Source organism: Sciurus vulgaris (genome assembly GCF_902686455.1).
Source record: "Sciurus vulgaris genome assembly, chromosome: X".
NCBI lineage: Eukaryota > Metazoa > Chordata > Mammalia > Rodentia > Sciuridae > Sciurus > Sciurus vulgaris.
In genome coordinates this window covers 90,910,351-90,932,367 of record NC_136471.1, presented here as the reverse complement: position 1 = coordinate 90,932,367, position 22,017 = coordinate 90,910,351, and the positions used below count along the sequence as shown (strand labels likewise).

Sequence of the window (22,017 nt, the reverse complement as noted above, 5' to 3'; positions counted from 1 at the left end):
TAAGACATACATTTACCATATGGTACAGTAATCCTACAACTTTTTTTTCACTACTGGGGATAAAACCCAGTGGCACTCTACCACTGAGTTATATCTCTAGCTCTTTTTTATTTTTTAGGAACTGGGGATTGAACTCGGGCACTCAACCACTGAGCTACGTCCCCAGCCCTATTTTGCATTTTAGTTAGAGACAGGGTCTCATGGAGTTGCTTAGTGCCTCGCTTTTGGTGAGGTTGGCTTTGAACTCTTGATCCTCCTGCCTCAGCCTCCCAAGCTGCAGGGATTACAGGTGTGTGCTACCATGTCTGGCTCTTTTTATGTTTTAACTTTAAGAAAGGGGCTTGCTAAGTTGCACAGGCTGGCCTCTTAACTTGTAATCCTCTTGAGGATTATAGGTGTGTGCCATAATAAGCAATCCTACTCCTAAGTGTTTACCCACGAGAAAAGAGTGCAAACATCCTCAAAAAGATATGCACAAAAATGTTTACAAGAGTTTTATTCACAATAGTTCCAAACCAGAAACAACTCAAATGTACATCAATAGAAAAATGGATAATTTGTTGTATAGATACGCAATGGAATACTATACAGGAATAAAACAGGAAATTACTGATATACACAATAGGCTCAAAGATAATATACTGAATGAAAAGAGAGAAATAAAAACATATACATGAAAGTCAGATAGAGGGAAAAACAATCTTTAGCAATATAAATTAAAAATTCTGGGTTAAGGTTATAGCTCAGTGGTAGAATACTTGCCTACCATGTACCAAAACTTGGGTTTGATCCCCAGCACCACAAAAAAAGAAAAATCAAAAATTACTATTTATCTTTGCAGGGAAAGGGCAGAGAATGAGTTCTTAGATTTATCAAGATTTCTTCCTGGAGATATTTTTAAGATCTTCATAATATTTTACCAAATGCAATATAAGATACTAAAGGCAATTTCTAATTAAAAATAATGTTCTCATAAACATATTTTTATATAAGTTTCTTGGGTTACTTCACAGTGCATTCTCAGAAGTTTAATTACTAGGTCAAAGGGTATAATCATGATCATTTTCAGATGTCTGACACCTGATACTAAATCTCTTTCCAAAACAGATGTCTCAAGTTATACTTCCATCATTATTGTATGAGAACATCAAGTTCACCATACAGTTCCAGAGTTGAGTATTTTCTACCAAAAACCCCTATCTACTTATTTACTAGCTATAACAAATAACAAAAAAGAAATATTTTTAACATTTATAATGTTATCTCTCAGAGATTATCAGTATTAACATCCAGAATCTTTAAACATTCCAGGGCTTTTATTTGCATGTATATATGCACATAAACACAGGAATTGAGATCCTGGGGTCCTACAGACTAACAGAAAGAAATTCACTGGTTTCTCAAAAGCCAGTTAAAAATAAATTAATAGAAGAAAGACCAATAGGATAGAGGAAGGGGATAGGGGAGGGAGATGGAGAGGTAAGGCACAATACTGGAGATTGAAATGAAGCAAATTAGGTTATATGCATTTACAAATATGTCAAAATAAACCCCACAATTATATATAACTATAAAGTACTAATAAAAATCTGAATTTGATATGTGACTTAAAAAGGGTTTCAAATCTAGAGAATGTTCACAAATTAATGACTATCAGAATGGTATCTAAATGGTTAAATAACAGTATACTATCAACATTTCATTAGTCTATTCATAATCTTATTATATTTAGTAATACGCATAATAGAAAACAATCTTCTAAAAACCACAAAGTGTACAAGTCTCCCTTAACATCTCTCCCTCTGAATCTACTCTTTTCCTAAGAAGTGACCTCTTTGGTAGATGTTCTTTCATGAATACTGCTATGTTTACACACACATATATGGATACCAATGTGGTTTTTGTTTTTTTCTTACAAATGGAACCATATTACCACATGGTTATCACCTGCTTTTTGCATTTAACAATATGTCTTGTATATTATTCAATGCTAATCAGTAGAGATTTAGGACCCAATCTACTGAAATATTTCACTCAATGTATCTCTGAGGTCAGGTGTGGAATTTTACACTTGACATAATGACAGTCCTATAAAAGTTTCAGATTTTGGAATTTTGGATTAGGGATGCTCAACCTGTACTAGTAAACAGTATGTACGTTTGTTTACAAAAGCTATCCTCAATTCTGATTTTATGGGATGGGAATATAGCTCAGTGGTCCAGCACTGATCTAGCATGGGCCAAGACCTGGGTTTGATTCCCAGGACTCCAAAAACAAAACAATTTTATGAAGATTATGTAGCATCAATGAAAAAATGGTTGAAAACATGGCAACTTAGTGAGGCCCTGTCTCAAAATTTAAAAAGGGGAATTGGGTGGTGGGAATGTAGGTCAAGGGAGCAGGTGCTCTATCACAAAAAAGAAAACAAAATTGCAAATAAAGAAGACTGGGGCAGAATTAGAAAATGTGTCTCTATTTTCAAATTTTGTAGTTTTTTGTTTATACAGGAGTCTTTGTTATAAAAATAATCATTATCATATTTCCAAAATGCAGGAAGTCACAAGGATATATAAAAACCATAACATTAAAAGTATTTACCATAAAACTAAGCATTTATAAGATTTATTCTCTATTTTAACAGTATTCCCTATTTAACAACATTTCTCCCTACTGAAAAGGTCAATTTTTGTTGTGTCAGTTTCTTCCTGTTTGATGCAAATAGTTAAGAGGAAAATGCAAATAAAGTAAATGTGCAAATCTGTCATAAGAGAATGTTTCTAAAGTCAAGGAAAATGATGGAGGACTCTTCACATGGTATAAAGCATGGACAAATGAGGATCAGGTGCAATTAGCGTTCAACAACAATGAAAGAAAATTATGAAAGATGATGGTGAGTAGGCATTTGAAAAGAGAGTCATTTGAATAGAGAAAGAATATAAGACCTTGTGGAAGATAAAAGTCCAAGTATACTTTCTATAAGACAATCCTTGTTATGATTGTACTAGTGAGTTAAATATAAGGTAACATATTAGATTTCGCTATCACAAATTTTGTTGAGAAAATTTAGGTCCCCCAAGTCAAGTACTCATATGTTATTCTTTTTTAAAAGTATTTTTAGTTGTAGATATACACAATATCTTTATTTATTTATTTTTATGTGGTGTTGATGATCAAACCCAGTGCCTTGCATGTGCCAGGCAAGGGCTATGCCACTGAGACACAGCCCCAGCTCTCATATTTTTTTCTTTTCATTTAAAAAAATCCATAGAGATTTCAGTATTAGATAAAATGGAATAAGTAAAGTTCACTCTGTTCCCACTGAGGATAGTTATTAAAACCTGTAAGTAGTTAAAGGCAGACTGGGGAAGAAGATGAGAATTCAAAGTGAGATCAGAAAACTACAATGAGATCCTGGGAAGAGAGCCTTAGTAAATGGAGAGAACTAAAAACATGACAAGTTATGTTGAACTTGTTCATTCAGTTAAAGATAAATAGAACATTTAATGTATGCTTATAAAGATTAGACATATTAGTAATTAAAATGTCATTCACCTGAGGTGCTTACTCAATGTGCCCACAAATGATTAATGGCTAGGCTATGTGACCAAAGAGAAACATTCTAACCTCCAAGTATAGAGTGGTTGTTATGGGACTTAGTTGTCATGAAATTTCATCCTTAAGAAAGTTTGTAAACATTTTCCAAATTATCAAAATCTAAAAACAGTTCACCTATTTGTGATCCCAACCCACCCTCTCAAAAATCATATGCATCAGCAAAGCACTCAAATGTGGGCATGTCACTCATCTTCTGAGAGGTAAGGGTCACCTATATTTCTGAGTGTGAATTTCTTTGCTGTTCTTAAAAAAGTCTTTACCTTTGTCTTGCTTAAGAATACGTCCAATGGGCTGAGGAGATAGCTCAGTTGGTAAAGTGCTTGCATTGCAAGCACAAGTCCCTGGGTTCAATCCCCAGCACCGCAAAAAAAAAAAAAAAAAAAAAAAGACATGTCTGATGACCTTTTTTGTAATGAATGTTAAGAACTTGCTTGGGGTTGGGGTGTAGCTCAATGGTAGAGTGTTTGCCTAGGACAGCATGCTCAAGTCCCTGAGTTTGATCCATAGCACCACAGGATAAAAAATAACCTGAATGGTTCCAAGCTGAGGTTCTCCTTCCTTTAAGACCTCCTTGGACCCTCTCTGGTGACAAAAATAGTACTGAGCCAATGGTGTGTTTAGCATTTCTTATTCCTCCAGAATCTCAGGGTGTGTGTGTGTGTGTGTGTGTGTGTGTGTGTGTGTGTGTATATATATATATAATATATATAAATAAATATATAATATACACTGAAATATATAATACGCACTGAAATCTAGAAGTGTTCACTTAAGGGGACAGAGAAAGCTCCATAAGAAACTAGTTCAGGCTGAAGGGGTGGGTGGTGCACACCTGTAAATCCTAGAGGCTCTGGAGAAATGAGACAGGAGGATCACAACTTCAAAGCCAGTCTAAGCAACTTAGTGAGATTCTATCTCAAAATAAGATATTAAAAGGACTGGTTGTGGCTCAGTGGCTAAGTGCCCTGGGGTTTGCTCTCTGGTACAAAAAAAAAAAAAAAAAAAAAGGATGAAACTGAAAAAGAAAGAATCAAATTGTAGTCTAGTTCTGGCCTATGGAGTGAAAACGTGGTCTCCAAAAATTCAGAGTATAAAGGAATACCCTGTTTTCCTTTTTATTTTTTCTTTTGCCTTTTGTTCCAGACCAAAGCAAAACTTTGATGACAACAGTGGCAATGAAAGTGGCAGGAAACTAAAACTCTGAATGATAAGAACCTTCCTCTCTAATCAGAAGAATGGTTTTCTTTACTCTTTTGGTCCTCCTGCTCCTTGGCCTCAGTCACAGACACAGTCATAAAAAGTACATCACAAAGTTGCGTGATTAAAGCCCTGACTTTATGACAAGAGGACCAAAAGGGGGTGGGCCCAATGAACCAGGAAGCCTGAATAGATGCAGAGGGGGAGAATTACTAAAAGCAAAATGACAAGTTTTTTATGAAGCACTGGGCTCACTCCTGAGATACACATGCATGAATCAGACTAAATAGCAGACCCAGACTCTAAGAACTGAATTAATTAATAGATGATGGCTCAAGATCCAGACTAATCACTAAATGGCATATACACAGGAGTAATTCAGATGTTTGCAAAAACTTTGAAAACCGCATTGACAATGAAAGCACAGTTCACAAAAGCCTAAAGAACTAGTGGTCTGAACCAAAATAGGTTGAGTGATTCCTAAAACAAAAATTATCAACACATGCCATAATGCTGAAAAAAGACCAATAGCCTCATAACATATATTTAAACTTTCTTAGATATAATCCAAAATTACTTGACATGAATAGAACCAGGAAAATATTAACTCTCATGGAAAAAAAGAGAATTGACAGATACCAATGTTGAGATGACACACAGTTAGCTATTACCTAACAAAGACACTTTTTTTTTTTTTGTGGTACTGGGGATTGAACTCAGGACCTTGTGCTTGCGAGGCAAGCACTCTACCAGCTGAGCTATCTCCCCAGCCTGACAAAGACACTTTCAAAGCCATTACAGCAATGTATGAACTAACAGGAAGACTTGAAACAAAGTCTCAGTAAGGAAAGAAAATATATGAAAATAACCAAGTGAAAATTATACAACTCAAAATTACAATAACTAAATAAAAAAACTTGGTGGAAGGATTCTAAAGCAAAAGAGGGATGGCAAAGTGTCAATGAAGCTGATCATAGATTAATAGATATTATCCAGTATGATAAAAATAGAAAAATAATTTCTTAAAAAAAAAAGAGGGAAAGAGAGAGAATAGCCAGGCGTGTGGTCCCAGCAGCTAGGGAGACTGAGACAGAAGGATTGTGAGTTCAAAGCCCGCCTCAGCAAAATCGTGGTGCTAAGCTCTGTGAGATTCTGCTTCTAAATAAAATACAAAAAGATAGGGAATGTCGCTCTCTGGTCAAGTGCCCCTGAGTTCAATTCCCAGTGCCACCCCGAAAAGAGAACATAGTATCAGAAATCTAGGAGATAATACAGAAGGAAAAGAGAAAGAATGTGAGCAGAAAACATATTTGAAGAAACAATAGTTAAAAATTTACCACATTTAGTGCAATGCAAATTTAGAGATTCAAGAAGCTCAGCAGGGCTGGGAGATAGCTCAGCTGGTAGAGTGCTTGCCTTGCAAGCACAAGGCCCTGAGTTTGATCCCCAGGACCGCAAAAAAAAAAAAAAAAAAAAAAAATTCTAAACAAGATAAGGTCAAAGAAATCTATGCCTAACACATCACTGATAAATCATGCCAAACAAAGAAGAAATAACACCAACTCTATACGATTCATTCAAAAATTGCAGAGGAGTACTTGTCAACTCATGACTCTGGCATTACCCTGATAACAAAACCAGACCAAGAGAGCACAAAATTAAAACAAAAACCAAATAAACCAAAATCTATAGACCAAAATCCTTTTGAAATAAACAAAATTAAAAACTATTATCCAAAAAAGGGAAAAATACACCGAGACCATGTTCTGGGAATGCAAGGATGGTGCAGTATTCAACAATCAATCCAAAATATTAATAGATTAAAGAAGAAAATAATATGATCTTATCAATGGATGGATAAAATGCATTTGGAAAAATACAGTATACATTCTGCAAAACAAGAATAGAAGACAACTTCCTCAACTTGATAACATGCATCTATAAAACCTACAGTTAAAATCACATTTAATGATGATTGACTGCTTTCTCCAAAGATCAGGAACAAGAAAATGATATCTACTTGCAATATTTCTCTATTCAGCATCATTTGGAAATCTTAAATAATGCAGTAAGTTAACAGAAATAAAGGTATGCAGGTTAGAAAAAAATAAAACTGTTTTCAGACAATATGATCGCCTACAGAGAAAATCCCAAGAAGTCTGTAAAAAAAAAAAAAAAACTTCTAGAATAGGAGACTTTACAAAGGTCACAATTTATAAGATCAACACACAAAAATAATTTCTATATATTATCTCTGAACAATTAAAAATGGAAATGAACAAAACAACATTCATGACAACACATGCCTCAAATAGGAAATAAGTATAAATACTAAAAACCATGTACCAGACTTGTATGTTAAAAAGTGTAAAACTTGCAGTTGATGAAAGAAATTGAATATGACCAAGTAATAGAGGTATACCATATTCATGAATTCAAAGACTAACCAAAGTCATCTATATATTTAACACAGTTCCAATCAAAATCCCAGAAGGATTTCTTTCCTATAGATATAACTAAAATTATTCTAAAACTTATTTGGGAAAGCAAAAAAAACTTAAAAAATATTGAAAAAGAATAAAATTGGAGAAATCACTACTCAATTTTAAGACTTACTATAAAGTTACAATAATCAGTATGCTACTGGAAAAGGATAGACATATAGTTCAAGTGAACAGGAGAATCCAGAAATACACCCATGCAATTTAACCAAATTATTTTTGACAAAAGTGCAAAGGCAATTCAACAGAGAAAAGATGGTCTTTTAAACAAACTCTGTTTAAAGAACTAGATATCCCTATGCAAAAACAAACAAAAACTCCTAACACTTTATAAAGAGATTAACTATAAGTTGATGATTTGTTCTAAATGTAAAATGCATAACTCTTTGATTTACAAAAATTATCATGCATGCAGTTAGGCAACAAGTTCTTAGACATGATACCAAAAGCATTATCCATGAAAGATAAAAACTGACCAAAATTAAAAATTTTGTTCTACAAAAGATGTTAATGAAAGAATTAAGAAACAACCTGGTAGAAAATACTTATAAACCAGATTCCTGGCAAAGGACTCAGATGTAGAATATATAAGGAATTCTCAAAGTACAATATTTAAGCGAACAAATGAACTTTAAAAATGGGCAATGGCTGAAGATGTGGCTCAGTGGTAGAGCACTTGCCTGGCATGTGTGAGGCCCTGGGTTCAGTCCTCACACTGCATATAAATAAAAAAATTAAATAAAAGATCCATTGACAACTAAAAAATACTTTTTAAAAAATGGGTGAAAGACTATTTGTTAACAGACCATTCACCAAAGAAGATACATGGATGGCAAGTAAAGAAGAAAAAAATTTTTTTATCATTAGTTATTTGGGAAATGCAAATTAAAACTGTAATGAGGGCCAGGGGTGTGGCTCAGTGATAAAACATGAGCCTAGCATGTTTGAGGCCCTGATTCTATTTCCACTATGGTAAAATAAAAATAAGTTACAAAATAAGTAAATGGCCAGGCATGGTGGCATACACCTATAATCCCCATAATTTACAAAGTCAGCCTCAGCAACTTAGACCTTATCTCAAAATAAAAAGTAAAAAGGACTAGGTATGTGGCTAAGTGGTTAAGCATACCTGGGTTCAATAATAAGTAAGTAAGCCAGGTGTGGTACCTGGCTTAGGTAGGAGGATCACAAGTTCAAAGCAAGCCACAGCAACTTAGCAAGGCTCTAACTAAATTAGCAAGACCCTGTCTCAAAAATAAAAAAATAATAAAAAGGGCAGGGAGGTAGCTAAGTGGTTAAGCACCCCTAAGCTCACTCCCTGGTGTAAAGAAAAAAAAATGCATTTTAAAAATTAACTGACCAAGTACTGGTAAAAAAGGAACAGTGACTAGAAACTGTTTAGCAAGGTCTATATGCTTACCATATGACACAAAAATCCCACTCCTAGATATGTACATTAGGGAAATGAAAACTAACATCTACCCAAAAACCTATACACAAGTATTTATAGCTGTTCTATTCATAACCACCAAAAATTATAATCAACCTAAATAACCTTTAAGAGGTAAATGAATAAAAAACATGTGGTATATCCACACAACAAATATTACTCAACAATAAAAAGGAACAAATTATTGACACGTGTAACATGCAACAACTAAGGATTATATTGGATGAAAGAAACCATTTTTAAAAGATTATCTACTGTATGATTCCATTCATATGACATTCTCTAGAAGACAAAGCTACAATGACAGAGACTAATTAGTGGTTTCTAGGGATTTGGGATAGGCTTGGGTGTTATTACAAAGCAATAATCAATTTGCTAAAAATAAAGCCAACATATTTTCGTAAGTTTTAGTTTAATTTTGTTAGGATAAAATACCAGTTGAGTCCTTTCTCCCATTATTAACAAAGAAATTTTGATTCACGTCTTATGTGGACTCATTTTAAGTGTCTTTATCATTACCTATTTAAACCTCCACTAAGCAAGATCTCCTTTATGCTAAAATATACAAAAAAAAATGACTGAGGATGTAGCTCAGTGGTAGAGCATTTGCCTAGTATATGCGAGGCCCTAGGTTTGATCCCCAGTACTGGAAAAAAATTAATTAGAAGGAGATATGTCAGATTAACTTAAACAATTCACTTAAAATATCATTACCCAGAAACAACTCAGTAATGATATTTTAGGTGAATTGTTTAAGTAACTGTGTAATGATATTTTAAATGAATTGTTTCCCTTCTTTATTCCCTTATTTATTTTCAGAGGGATTGTTTCACTTTAATCATCTATAGGAAGAAAAAGAAACCTTTCAATCCAAGTCTAAAAATATTTTAAAGGAAATTTTTAGGGCTCTGGTCTGTAAGATTGGAGAAGACAAGCAAAGAGAAGTTGTGTGTCACAGAAAACAACAGGAGACTTGCAAGTGTTGCTGGAGAAGGTAAAACAACTGTTAATTCTTTATTAAAGAGTAGGCTGGCTCACCTGAGATTGTTTGAAAACATCCTTCCCAACCACATCCAGGTTTGAAGGGTCTTTGATAGAACTTACATACTCAGAAACAGCCTTGATCACCACATCACAGGGTGGAAGAACCAGTTGATGAGCTCGAACCTAGAAAAGGCAAGACAAAGAATGGTCACTAACATTAAAGATGGATCACTAAAATGGACATAGTGATGCACCTCTGTAATCCCAGCTACTTGGGAGGCTGAGGCAGGAGGATTGCAAGTTTGACAGCAGCTTCAGCAATTAATCAAAAACCTGTCTCAAAATTTTAAAAGGGCTGAGGATGTAACTTAGTGGTAGATATTCCCTGAGTTCAATTCCAAGTGCCACAAAATGTTTTTTTTTAAATTAGGAGAAGATGGATCACTAAGAGAAAAAGTTATGTGGGGATGAGATATGAAATTCACTAAATCCCCTGAGATAAATTATTTTTAAAAGTTTTTTCCCCTTAGTATAGAGCACCCGGAAAAGATTAAAAATTATAAAGACATAAAAACATACCATTCATAATCCTACTACATACATAACAACTGTTTGATGACACCGCCATAATCAGACAATTCTCCTTCATGAGACCTTTTGTCTACTTCCAACTTTTTGTTATTATCATTACTTTTAATAATGTAATGTGTGGACCACCTTTGGATCTGATTGAATTAGTCACAAAAATGCCCTTTTGAGATTATCAGGAAAACCTGAAAATGGACTACATGTTAAGAAGATACCAAGAAATTAGCATTGTTTGTTAGTGATAATGGCAGTGGGCTTATGTGGGATTGAAATAACTTAAGGTACTGCATTTTGCTTTAAAATACATTAGCAACAACAAGAGCAAACTCAGCAATATTGAAAAATCTTTATTTATTTATTTAATTTTTCAGTACCTGGGATGGAATACAGGGTCTCACACATGACAGATAACAGTTCAACCTCTAAGCTACACCCCCAAGCCCTTTTTATTTTTTAAATTTTTGGTATCAGTGATAGAACCTAGGGGCTTTTAGTCGTTGAGCCACATCCCCAGCCCTTTTTACTTTTTTTATTTTAAGACAGGGGCCTTGCTACGTTGTTTAGGGCCTTGCTAAGTTTCTGAATTTCAAACTTGTGATTCTCCTGACTCAGCTTCCGTAGTTGCTGGAATTACAGTTGTGTGCCACTAAGCTCAGCCTCCCCAGCCTCTTTTTAAACTTTCATTTTGAGATGGGTCTCACTAAATCGTACAGGCTGGCCTTGAACTTGCAATATTCCTGCCTCAGTGTCTGGAGCAGTTATGATTACAGGCATGTGCCACCACAACAGACTTCATACTTAAAAATGTTTTAAAGAAGTTTTTGATGCTCTGATGAAATGTGGGTGTGACTTATTGCCCACTTTCCAATTAATTATAAGCTTATTCAAATTGTAATTATGAGTTAAAGTTCATAAATGCTTGTGATAAAAACTGTTTTGCAAAAATGATGTACCATTTTTTCCTTTAAAAAATATTTATTGCATACTATATGCCAGACACTGTCCTAAGTACCAGGGACATAGCCGTGAACAAGAAAGAAAAATTTCTGCCCACATGGGAGCTTAAATTCTACTGTGGGTGTGTTGGGATGTGGTGAGGGGAGTGAAACAAAACTAATAACTAAGTAAAATATATAGTGTGGTAGATGTAGATAAAAGCTATAAAAAAGTAAATAGAGAAGGAACTGGGAATTCAAACGTATGTGTGCAGGTGCAAATGTGTGTGTGCACATAAAATTTGAAATGGGTGTGTGCATAAAATTTTAAATAGGATGATCAGGAAAGACCTCATTGAGAAAATGACATTTGAGAAATCTCTACGAGTAAGGAAATGGCTATGTGAGAGTAAAAGGCATTCTAAGTAAAAGAGATGTTAAGTGCAACAGTTCTAACAGTGAAAAGAAAAAAAAAGAAAGATGAGATTAGAGTTATAACGGGGGCCAGAGAGTACAGGGGTTTATAAGATGTGGTAAGGATTGGTACACTGAAAACAGATTGGAATGGGAAGAAAGTATAAGCAAAGGATCAACTGTTAGTAAGCTATTGCAATAATCCAGGCAAGAAATAATAATGGTGCATCTGTAATCCCAGAGACTCAGAGAGGCTGAGGCAGAAGGACTGCAAGTTCAAGGTCTGTCTCATCAAGTAATCAAAAAACCCTGTCTCAAAACAAAAAAATAGAAAAATTCAGGGGTGTAGCTCAGTGGTAGAGCACCCCTTAATTCCATTCCCAATAATAGGGGGAAAAAAGAACAATGCCCATTTAGATATGTAAATGAAGATGCTTAGTAGCCAACTAAATCTAGGTCTGGAATTTGAGAAAGAAGGAAGAACTGGAGACATAATCTTAGGAGTCATCAATGAGCAGATGATCATAAAGTCATGAGACTGGATAAAATCAATCAGTGTGTAGACAGAAGGGAAGAAAACCAGGACAGAACTCTGGGACACTTCATATTTTGAAGATAAGAGAACAGAAAAGGATACTGAGATGCAGCAGTAAGATAGGAAGGAAATCTGAAAAGAGTGGTTTCCTTATAGACAAATGAAGAATGAGCAACATGTCAAATGCTGCCAACTATTCAAGGAAGATGAAAAGAGAGAGCTGGCCACTGGGTTTATTAACTTGGAGGTTACTGACAAGGTCAAAGGGTAATTACAGCAAATCAGATTGAATAGAGAACAGGGGAGGAGGATAGTAACCAGCTTAAGTACAGACATCTCTTTAGAATACTTTGATATGAGAAGAAGTATGCAGCAGCTTGGGTGTTGGGAGTGAGGTCAGTGGGTTATTTTTATTTTTTGGTGCCAGGGATTGAACCCAGCAGTGCTTTACAACTGAACTACATCCTCAACCATTTTTTATTTTAAGACAGGGTCTATTAAGTTGCTTAGGGCCTCACTAAGTTGTTGAGTCTGGCTTTGAATTTCCGATTCTCCTGCCTCAGCCATCTGAGCTGCTGGGATTACAGGCATGTGCCACCATGCCCAACTTGTTTTATCTTTTAAGATGGATGTGTATTTATTCATCTGATGGGAAAAACCAATGAAGAGAGAAAAATAGATGATGTGGAGAAAGAGAAGAATTGCTGTACCAATGCCCTAAAATTGGCAAGAGGTGATAGAATCTAGTGTAAGTGGAGGGGTTGGCTTTTGAAAGGAGCATAGACAGGTCATTCACAGCTAAAAGGAGCACATGGACACATAGATACATGCAGGTGAGGTAAAGGGCATTTGGGAGCTTATGGAAGGTTCTCTTCCTATTGCTTCCATTTTCTCAGTGAAAAGGAAGTGAAATTATATACTGAGAATGAGAAAATAAAGAAGTATTTGAGGCTGGAGGAAAGAGATGATATAAAACAGTCAGCTAGGAAAGTGAGAGAGAGGGAAATACAATACAATTGCCAACTTACACCACCACCAGAAGTGTAGGTGGGCATCAGTCTCACCACAGCCTTGATAGAATAATTTTTCAATATTTGCCCCACTGTTAACAAAAAATATCGTACTGCTCATCTAATTTACATGCCTGGCCACTACAGATGTTGAGCATCTAGTCATATTATTGGTCACTATATTTCCTCTTTGATGAATTTTCTGTATCAGTCCTTTGTTCATTATTTTACTACTATTTTTCTTTATAGATATGTATGAATTCTTAAGATATTAAGGGCATTATTACAACTAATTGATCTATATCTTAAATGTTTTGAATTTAATGAAAGACAATTATTTCATCAAACTCCAAAACTTGATACCAGTCTATTTGCACAGGCAAGAAATGGAACACATTACCTTAAGGGAAGCAAGAGGATGTTCTGGTCCCAAGAGGCTCCAGTGAAAAGCAGCCAAGTCCTCATCTGGGAGAATGTGGTTACCTATAAAGTACATTTGTCATTTATTGACTATACAAAGGTTTCTTAGAATCCCCAGGCCATGAAGAAGATTCTGGGAGAGAAAATGACTAAATAAATCACATAGGCCAGTGTTCTTAATGTAATAATTACAATAGCAATATGCTGATTACCTACTACATATCATGTGCTTTATATGTAGCATTTGTATAATATCCATGCATGATAGTATTACTCCAATTTTACAGATAAAGAAACTGAGATTCAGACAATTTTGGTGACTTGGTCCTAGTTATGTACATACCAGGATGAAAAGCTAGGACTACCTGATTCCAAAGTCCATGCTATTATCTATCACCTAGTTAAGCTGCCTTTATAATAGCAGCAACCAAATTAATGACTGCCTAATAAATATTGAGCATATTATATCTCATTTCATTTAACCTCATCAATAATACTATGAGGTATTATTCCCATTTCACAGATAAGTAAACTGAAACTGGTAAAGTGTGACTTCAGTGATTTGTATAAGGTCAAATTCCAAAACCTGTGCTGATAACTATTAGGCTACCCAAACTCATATCCTTTGGAATTATACAGCAGTAATCACACCTAAGACAATATACTAACCTTCATGCTGTAGTTATTTGGAAAACCAATTCAAAACATAACCAACTCCCCAGAATTTACTTTAAAATACATCTTTAAAAGATAGTATAATAGAGAGTTATAGGAATGGATAAATATATGATAAAACAAGTATAGTGAAATGTTAATGGCAGAATACAGGTGGTAGATATACAGTTTTCACTGTAAAATTCTTTAAATTTTGCTGTATTATGGAGATTTTCATAATAAAATATTAGTACAAAAGAAATGAAAAAAAAGAAAAATATAATCCATAATTTGTGTTCCTGGCCTAAATTTAGACACTGGGGAAGAAATGCTAATTATCTGAGTGAGGAACCAAAATAACTATGATAAGTGAAATACTTAGCATAAAACAGTTATAAAATGTAAAAAGATAGTAAGTTTTACAAGAATACAAATAATTTTTTGGAGTATCCTACAACAATCCATGAGTCAAACATTCTGAGTTTTAGGGTGGCCTACAAAGAAGCCCAAGCATCCACTGCGTTTTTCACAGCATGATGTTTGGCATGAGAATTTTTAAAAAGATGAATCTAATGATGATAGGCTAAATCACTCTAGTCTTCATCCTTAACAATGGAAGAGGAAAATTTACTTGGACTTTTTCATTTGGACTACATACCTAGCAGTGCAGCAAATATGGGAAAATTCATCCGCTTCAGGCCCAGCTGCTTGGCTACCTCCTGCATCAGAAACTGGTTGGTAGTGAGGTTCTTCCCATTCCAGCTCAGTTTCAGAGCATGGGAACTGTAGTAAGAGGGAATATTGTAGAGAGCATACTCGGAGTCATGGGCAAGAAGGCCATGGAAGCCATTTTCCCTGAAAAAAGCCACCACTTCCAAATGGTGGTCTTCAAGGCTCTGAAAGACCTAGAGGAGAGAAAAAAACATGTCATGCCACAAAAACTGATCTGCACTGTTAGAAGTCAGGAAAATTTTATAATTTGATGAAATTTAAGATTACATTTGGTTGCACAGAATATATTTTAAAAGAGCAAAAACAAAACCAAAGTATTCTCTCAGCCTAGAACTTGATTATTTCTGTAAACAAAGACAGAATTGTACATGTGTTCACTCAAATGCCCAGTTTTTACTCCTTTTATGAATCTCGGTCTAAGATGTTTCAAAATCAGAAGGCTAAAATTATCATGGTATATATCACATAAGTGTCAAACAATAACAGAGGAGACCTTTGTGAGAAAAATAATAAAACCATTATTTATTGCTCACAATCTACTATGTGCTATGCATACTCTACCTACATTGTCTTATCAGAACAGCCATGACAAGGTACATATTGATGAAAAAACTCAGAATGGATATAGAAATGAAAACCTACATTCATCTAACTCTTTTTAAAAGTTCATGCTTTTTATTTTAGAAGCACCTAATACTGCAGCGCACCTACACAGGGTACTTCCAACAGGAAGTGTCAGAAACTTCATCCCATTTTAGAAATGGGGAAAATAGGGCTGTAAGAGTTTGGCTGTCCCCAGAGTTGCAATAACGAGTGGTGAACAAGTCAAACACAAGCTAATCTGACTCCAGTACACATACATTTTCCATTGTACCAGGTACCTTCCTGGAGAGCATTTTGGTTGTTTTATTTGTTTGCTTTGTTTGGTACTAGGAATTGAACCCAGGGGTACTTAACCACCAAGCTAAGTCCCCAGCCTTTTTATTTATTTATTTTTAAATTTTTAGACAGGGTCTCACTAAGTTTGCTTCAGGCCTTGCTAAGTTGCTGAGGCTAGCCTCAATCTTGTGATCTTCCTGCTTCAGCCTCCCGAGTTGCTGGGATTACAGGTGTGCACCACCATCACTGGCTGAGAGAACTATTTTTTATGAAACAGTGATAGACTGTTAAGTACTCTTCCTGTATGTGCCTCTACTGCTGCACTTGAAACATACTAAGGTTACCTATATATTGGCTTCTCCAAGTTCCTTGACTACAGAGTTTTTATTTCTGGCTCCCACATAAGACCTGGTGCATGGTAATGCTGATGATAATGGCTAACAGACAGTGAATATGTATAAAGCAATGTTGCAAATACTGAACATGCATTAACTTGTTTAATATTCACAATAACCTTATGAAGTCATAATTACTATTATTAGCCCCCTATTTTAAATTATTTCCAATGGAACAGAATTAGAAGGAGCAAATCCTAGATGTCAGCTCAAGACCCTATGGGCCTTGATAATTTTGTTAAACTCAATTTACTTGCTTTTCATTTAAGTTGTAAAGGAATTATAGTTTTCTGGAGTCTAAGAGAAATTTCAATGCATTAAACTCTTGCTATGGAAAGAGTTTAGTCATGTTGACAATAATGCTCCACATTAGGTCGCATAAAGGGATATAAGCAGATAGTGAAGCAAGGTCTGTATTATTTTATGTTTAGATTAAGGAACCACCAAGTAGTTCAGCATACCTAGAGTTATGATTAACTCCAGATGTGTAAGGGTACAAGTATAGTTTTATGCTGTCCCTGGTGATAGTTTCTTCCAGTTTATCACTCATAAAAGCATCCGTTACCAGGCACAGTGTAGTGTGATATGTTCTCACTTATTATCCCAACCTGATCACAGGCATCATAAAATCATATTTTACAGATGAAGAAACTGAGGTTGAGAGAAGTTAGGTGCTATTTTCAGAACTGGGAAGCAGTGATCTGTGTCAGACTAACATGAAAATCCATGTTCTGTTCACTATAACACCTAATCTTTAGCTGGTCTGATGCTGATTATGCTACCATCCAAGTAATTTCTTTTCTCTACTGGGGACTGAACTCAGGGACACTTTACCACTGAGTTATTTCCACAGTCCGTTTTATTTTTTATTTTGAGACAGGGTCGCGCTAAGTTGCTTAGGGTCTTGATAAGTTGCTGAGGCTGTCCTTGAACTTAAGATCCTTCTGCCACTGCCTCCTGAGTCACTGGGATTTCAGGCATATGCCACTGTACCCAGTTCCATTCAAGTGATTTCAACTCCAGAAAGCCAAACAGTAATGATTTTTAACTAATCTGGTGGTTTCTATGATACTAGGAATGTAAATCACAATCACCAGGAGAACTTTTCCAAATATACTAACTTGGGCCTTACCTCAGATCTGCTGAAACAATTTGCTGAATGTGAGCCAAACATATATGTGAAATGGTTTCCAGTAGGTTCTGATGCACACCCTCCCTTAATTAAGAATCACTAAACTTACAGGAACCTGGAAATTCCACCAGAAAACTCTTAGAACTCATAAGTGAATTCAGTAAAGTAGCAGGTTACAAGATCAATGCTCAAAAATCCAATGCATTTTTATACATAAGTGATGAATCTTCAGAAAGAGAAATTAGGAAAACTACCCCATTCACAATAGCATTGAAAAAAATAAAATACTTGGGAATCAATCTCACAAAAGAGGTGAAGGACCTCTACAATGAGAACTACAGAATACTAAAGAAAGAAATTAAAGAAAACCTTAGAAGATGGAAAGATCTCCCATGTTCTTGGATAGGCAGAATTAATATTGTCAAAATGGCCATACTACCTAAAGTGCTATACAGATTCAATGCAATTCCAATTAAAATCCCAATGATGTACCTTACAGAAATAGAGCAAGCAATTATGAAATTCATCTGGAAGAATAAGAAACCCAGAATAGCTAAAGCAATCCTCAGTAGAAAGAGCGAAGCAGGGGTATCACAATACCAGATCTTCAACTCTATTACAAAGCAATAGTAACAAAAACGGCATGGTATTGGTACCAAAAGAGACAGGTAGATCAATGGTACAGAATAGAAGACATGGACACAAACCCAAATAAATACAATTTTCTCATACTAGACAAAGGTGACAAAAATATGCAATGGAGAAAAGATAGCTTGTTCAACAAATGGTGCTGGGAAAACTGGAAAACCATATGCAACAGAATGAAAGTAAACCCCTATCTCTCACCCTGCACAAAACTCAACTCACAATGGATCAAAGACCTCGGAATCAGACCAGAGATTCTGATTGGTAAGATCTGGATCTTATCTTCTATAAGATCCAGAGACCCTGCATCTTATAGAAGAAAAAGTAGGTCCAAACCTTCAACTTGTTGGCTTAGGATCAGACTTCCTTAACAGGACTCCCATAGCACAAGAAATAAAAGCTAGAATCAACAACTGGGATAGATTCAAACTAAAAAGCTTTCTCTCAGCAAAGGAAACTATCAGTAATGTGAAGAGAGTGCCTACAGAGTGGGAGAATATCTTTGCCACTCATACTTCAGATAGAGCGCTAATTTCCAGAATCTATAAAGAACTCAAAAAACTCTACACCAAGAATACAAACAATCCCATCAACAAATGGGCTAAGGAAATGAACAGACACTTCACAGAAGATCATCTACAAGAAATCAACAGATATATGAAAAAATGTTCAACATCTCTAGTAATAAGCGAAATGCAAATCAAAACTACCCTAAGATTTCATCTCACCCCAATTAGAATGGCGATTATCAAGAACACAAGCAACAATAGGTATTGGTGAGGATGTGGGGAAAAAGGTACACTCATACATTGCTGGTGGGGTTGCAAATTAGTGCAGCCACCCTGGAAAGCAGTATGGAGATTCCTCAGAAAGCTTGGAATGGAACCACCATTTGATCCAGCTATCCCACTCCTTGGCCTATACCCAAACGACTTAAAATCAGCATACTACAGAGATACAGCCACATCAATGTTCATAGCTGCTCAATTCACCATAGCCAGATTGTGGAACCAACCTAGATGCCCTTCAGTTGATGAATGGATAAAGAAACTGTGGCATATATATACAATGGAATATTACTCCGCCATGAAGAATGATAAAATTATAGCATTTGCAGGCAAATGGATGAAATTGGAGAATATCATGCTAAGTGAGATAAGCCAATCTCAAAAAACCAAAGGACGAATGATCTCGCTGATAAGCGGATGAGGACATAAAATGGGGGGTAGAAGGGGTTAGCATTAGGGTTAGGGTTAGGTTTAGGGTTAGGGATAAGGAGGGTGGTAAGAATGGAGGAAGGAAGGACTGTATAGAGGGAAAAGAGGGGTGGGAGGGGTGGGGGGGAAGGGAAAAAAATAACAATGAATCAAACAACATTGCCCTATGTAAATTTATGATTACACAAATGGTATGCCTTGACTCCATGTACAAATAGAGAAACGATATGTATCCCATTTGTTTAAAAAAAAAGAATCACTAAACTAAAACAATTATTCACATTATTACTTAGAATAAACAACAAGACTATCTAGAGCTAATCTGCAGCAAAATAAAAAAAGTCTCAATGTTCCAGGTATAGAACTTCTTTCACTATGTATTCTGGAATAGAATGATGATAAACAGAATTAGAATGTCACAAAACTGTCTCACAATTTCCCATTATCCCGCTCCTACTAGGCTAGTTTCCTAACCGACTGTTTCCTAGATTACTCCTACTTCCATCTTTGCTCACTTGGGTTTCCCTACCTCAAATGCCTTACTGTCTTTCTTGCCCAGTGTTCTGAATACTTTCCATAGGCCTATATTATTCTTGGATAAAAATATCTAAGATATTCTTATTCTTGGATAATTTCTCTCATCTTCATTTTATAGCACTGAGATAGATGTCACAGTATTAATTTGACAGTACCATCATCTCCAAGTTTTAATCTCATAAATCCTATCTTACTCTTGTGTATATCCTCCAGGTTCTAATGACAGCATTAAATGGTAAATAATAGTAAACAAAGTCCTACCAAAGTTGTGAAAAAGGAGCCCTGGCAAATGAGAGACACCATCATTTCAGCATTTGATTTCTAGAGTACATGTCCTGAAGTCAGTAGGAAAAGTCTGCCTGCATTGCTGGCTACCTAATCTCAAGTAGCGATATTAGTTATCAGGTATCTACCAAGTAGCAGGCACTGGTCTAAATCCACTCATTTCCACTAACCTCACAATAACATTGTGAGGCATTATTAAATAATCCTCTCTCAGCCACCAGGGTATGTTCCAAGATCCCTGAATGGATGCCTGAAATGCTTGATAGTATCAAGCCCTCTATATACCATGTTTTTATCTTAGACATATACACAACTTTAATGCCTTTTCCAACTTAATACTTTGACTGTAACTTCTGCAGTTTGAGGTATAGCAGCCAAACTAGCTTCAATTTCTTTTTCCATCTTTACAATTCCATGGATACAAGGTTCATTCTTACTGTAGATCTTAGCAACCTCAACATATGATTTTTTTTCTTTCCTCATTAAGGGAAACACTGCTTCTCTTTGTCATATGTAAATTGCCAGCATCACTACTTTGGTGCTTTGGGGTCATTAGTAAGTAAAATAGGGGTTATTTGAACACAAGCTCTGAGATACTCCAATAGCCAAACTAATCATCAAGGTAGTTACAAAATGACTAATTAACATGTAATTATATAGCATAGATACATTGGAAGGATGATACAAAGTTTCATTACACTATTCAGAAGGGTGTGCAATTTAAGACTTATGAATTGTTCATTTTGGAATTTTCTACTTCATATTTTTGGGCCACAGCTGATCACCTGAAACCATGCAAAGTAAAATCATAGATAAGGGGGTGGGGACTGCTACATCTATATTTTACAGATAGATGACACTCAGAGGATACAGAACTTAACCAAAGTCACATAGCTAAAAAGTGAAGCTGGGGCTGGGGCTGGGGCTAGGGCTGTAGCTCAGTGGTAGAGCACTTGCCTACCACAGGTGAGGCACTGGATTTGATCCTCAGCACCACATAATAAAAAATAAATTAAATAAAGGTTAAATTCTTTAAAAAAAAGTGAAGCTGGCCTATAATCACAACATCATTAGTCACCAGAGAAATGCCAAAGTCATGAGAAACCAGTTAATACCAAGTAGGATAACCATAATTTAAAAAATAGAAAATATTGAGTATTGGCAAGGATGTGGAAAAATTGTAATCATCATACATTGTTGGTAGAAATGAAAAGTGGTGAAGTCACTTTGAAAAACAGTGTGCAAAGTCCTCAAATGGTCAAACATAAGCTATATGATCCAGCTATTCTACTCCTAGATACATACCCAAAAGAACTGAAAGGCTATGTTCACCAAAACCTTGTATATGAACATTCAGAATAGCCTTATTCAGAATAGCTAAAAAATGGAAACAACACAAATTTCTATCATTTGATGAATGGTTAAACAAAATGTCATATATCCACACAAGGGAACATTATTCAACTATAAAATGGAACACAGTACTGACTCTTGTTATAATGACTGAATCTTGATAACATACTATATGAAATAAGCCACACACAAAAGACTACATGATGAACAACTGCTTTTTATGAAATGTCCAAAATAGGCAAGTTCATAGAGTTGGAAAAATAAATTAGCAATTTCCAGGGATTGGAGTGGGGAAGAGGGAAATGGGTAATGACTGTTAGTGGATGGGTACTGGGTTTCCTTTTGAGGTTACAAAAATGTTTTATAACTAGATAGTGGTGATATTTGCACAACTGTGAATATACTAAACACCAACCTACACACTTTAAATGGTGAATTATATGGCATATGAATTATATCTCAATTTTTAAAAAGTGGAGCTAGGATTCATATTCAACTCTGTCCACAAAGCCCAAGTTCCCTAATTCTCACTTTAAGAA

General features: G+C 35.4%; 1 protein-coding gene across 6 annotated transcripts in view; it reads right to left on the bottom strand.

Moving 5' to 3' along the window:
* FAM120C (family with sequence similarity 120 member C) overlaps window positions 1-22,017 on the bottom strand; it is a 113,239-nt gene that overhangs the window by 68,746 nt on the left and 22,476 nt on the right. For 5 of the 6 annotated variants that reach the window (XR_013761092.1, XM_079123767.1, XM_079123766.1 and 2 more), the window contains exons 2-4: window positions 14,962-15,208; window positions 13,630-13,712; window positions 9,802-9,930 (exon numbers count right to left, since the gene is read on the bottom strand). Coding sequence is in view for 4 of the 6 variants with exons in the window: in XM_079123767.1 (XP_078979893.1) it covers window positions 9,802-9,930; window positions 13,630-13,712; window positions 14,962-15,208 (459 nt within the window). In the remaining 2 variants the exon portion in view is untranslated. Of the gene's footprint in view, window positions 1-9,801; window positions 9,931-13,629; window positions 13,713-14,961; window positions 15,209-22,017 lie in introns of those variants that run through there. The other variant, XR_013761091.1, reaches the window with a different exon arrangement.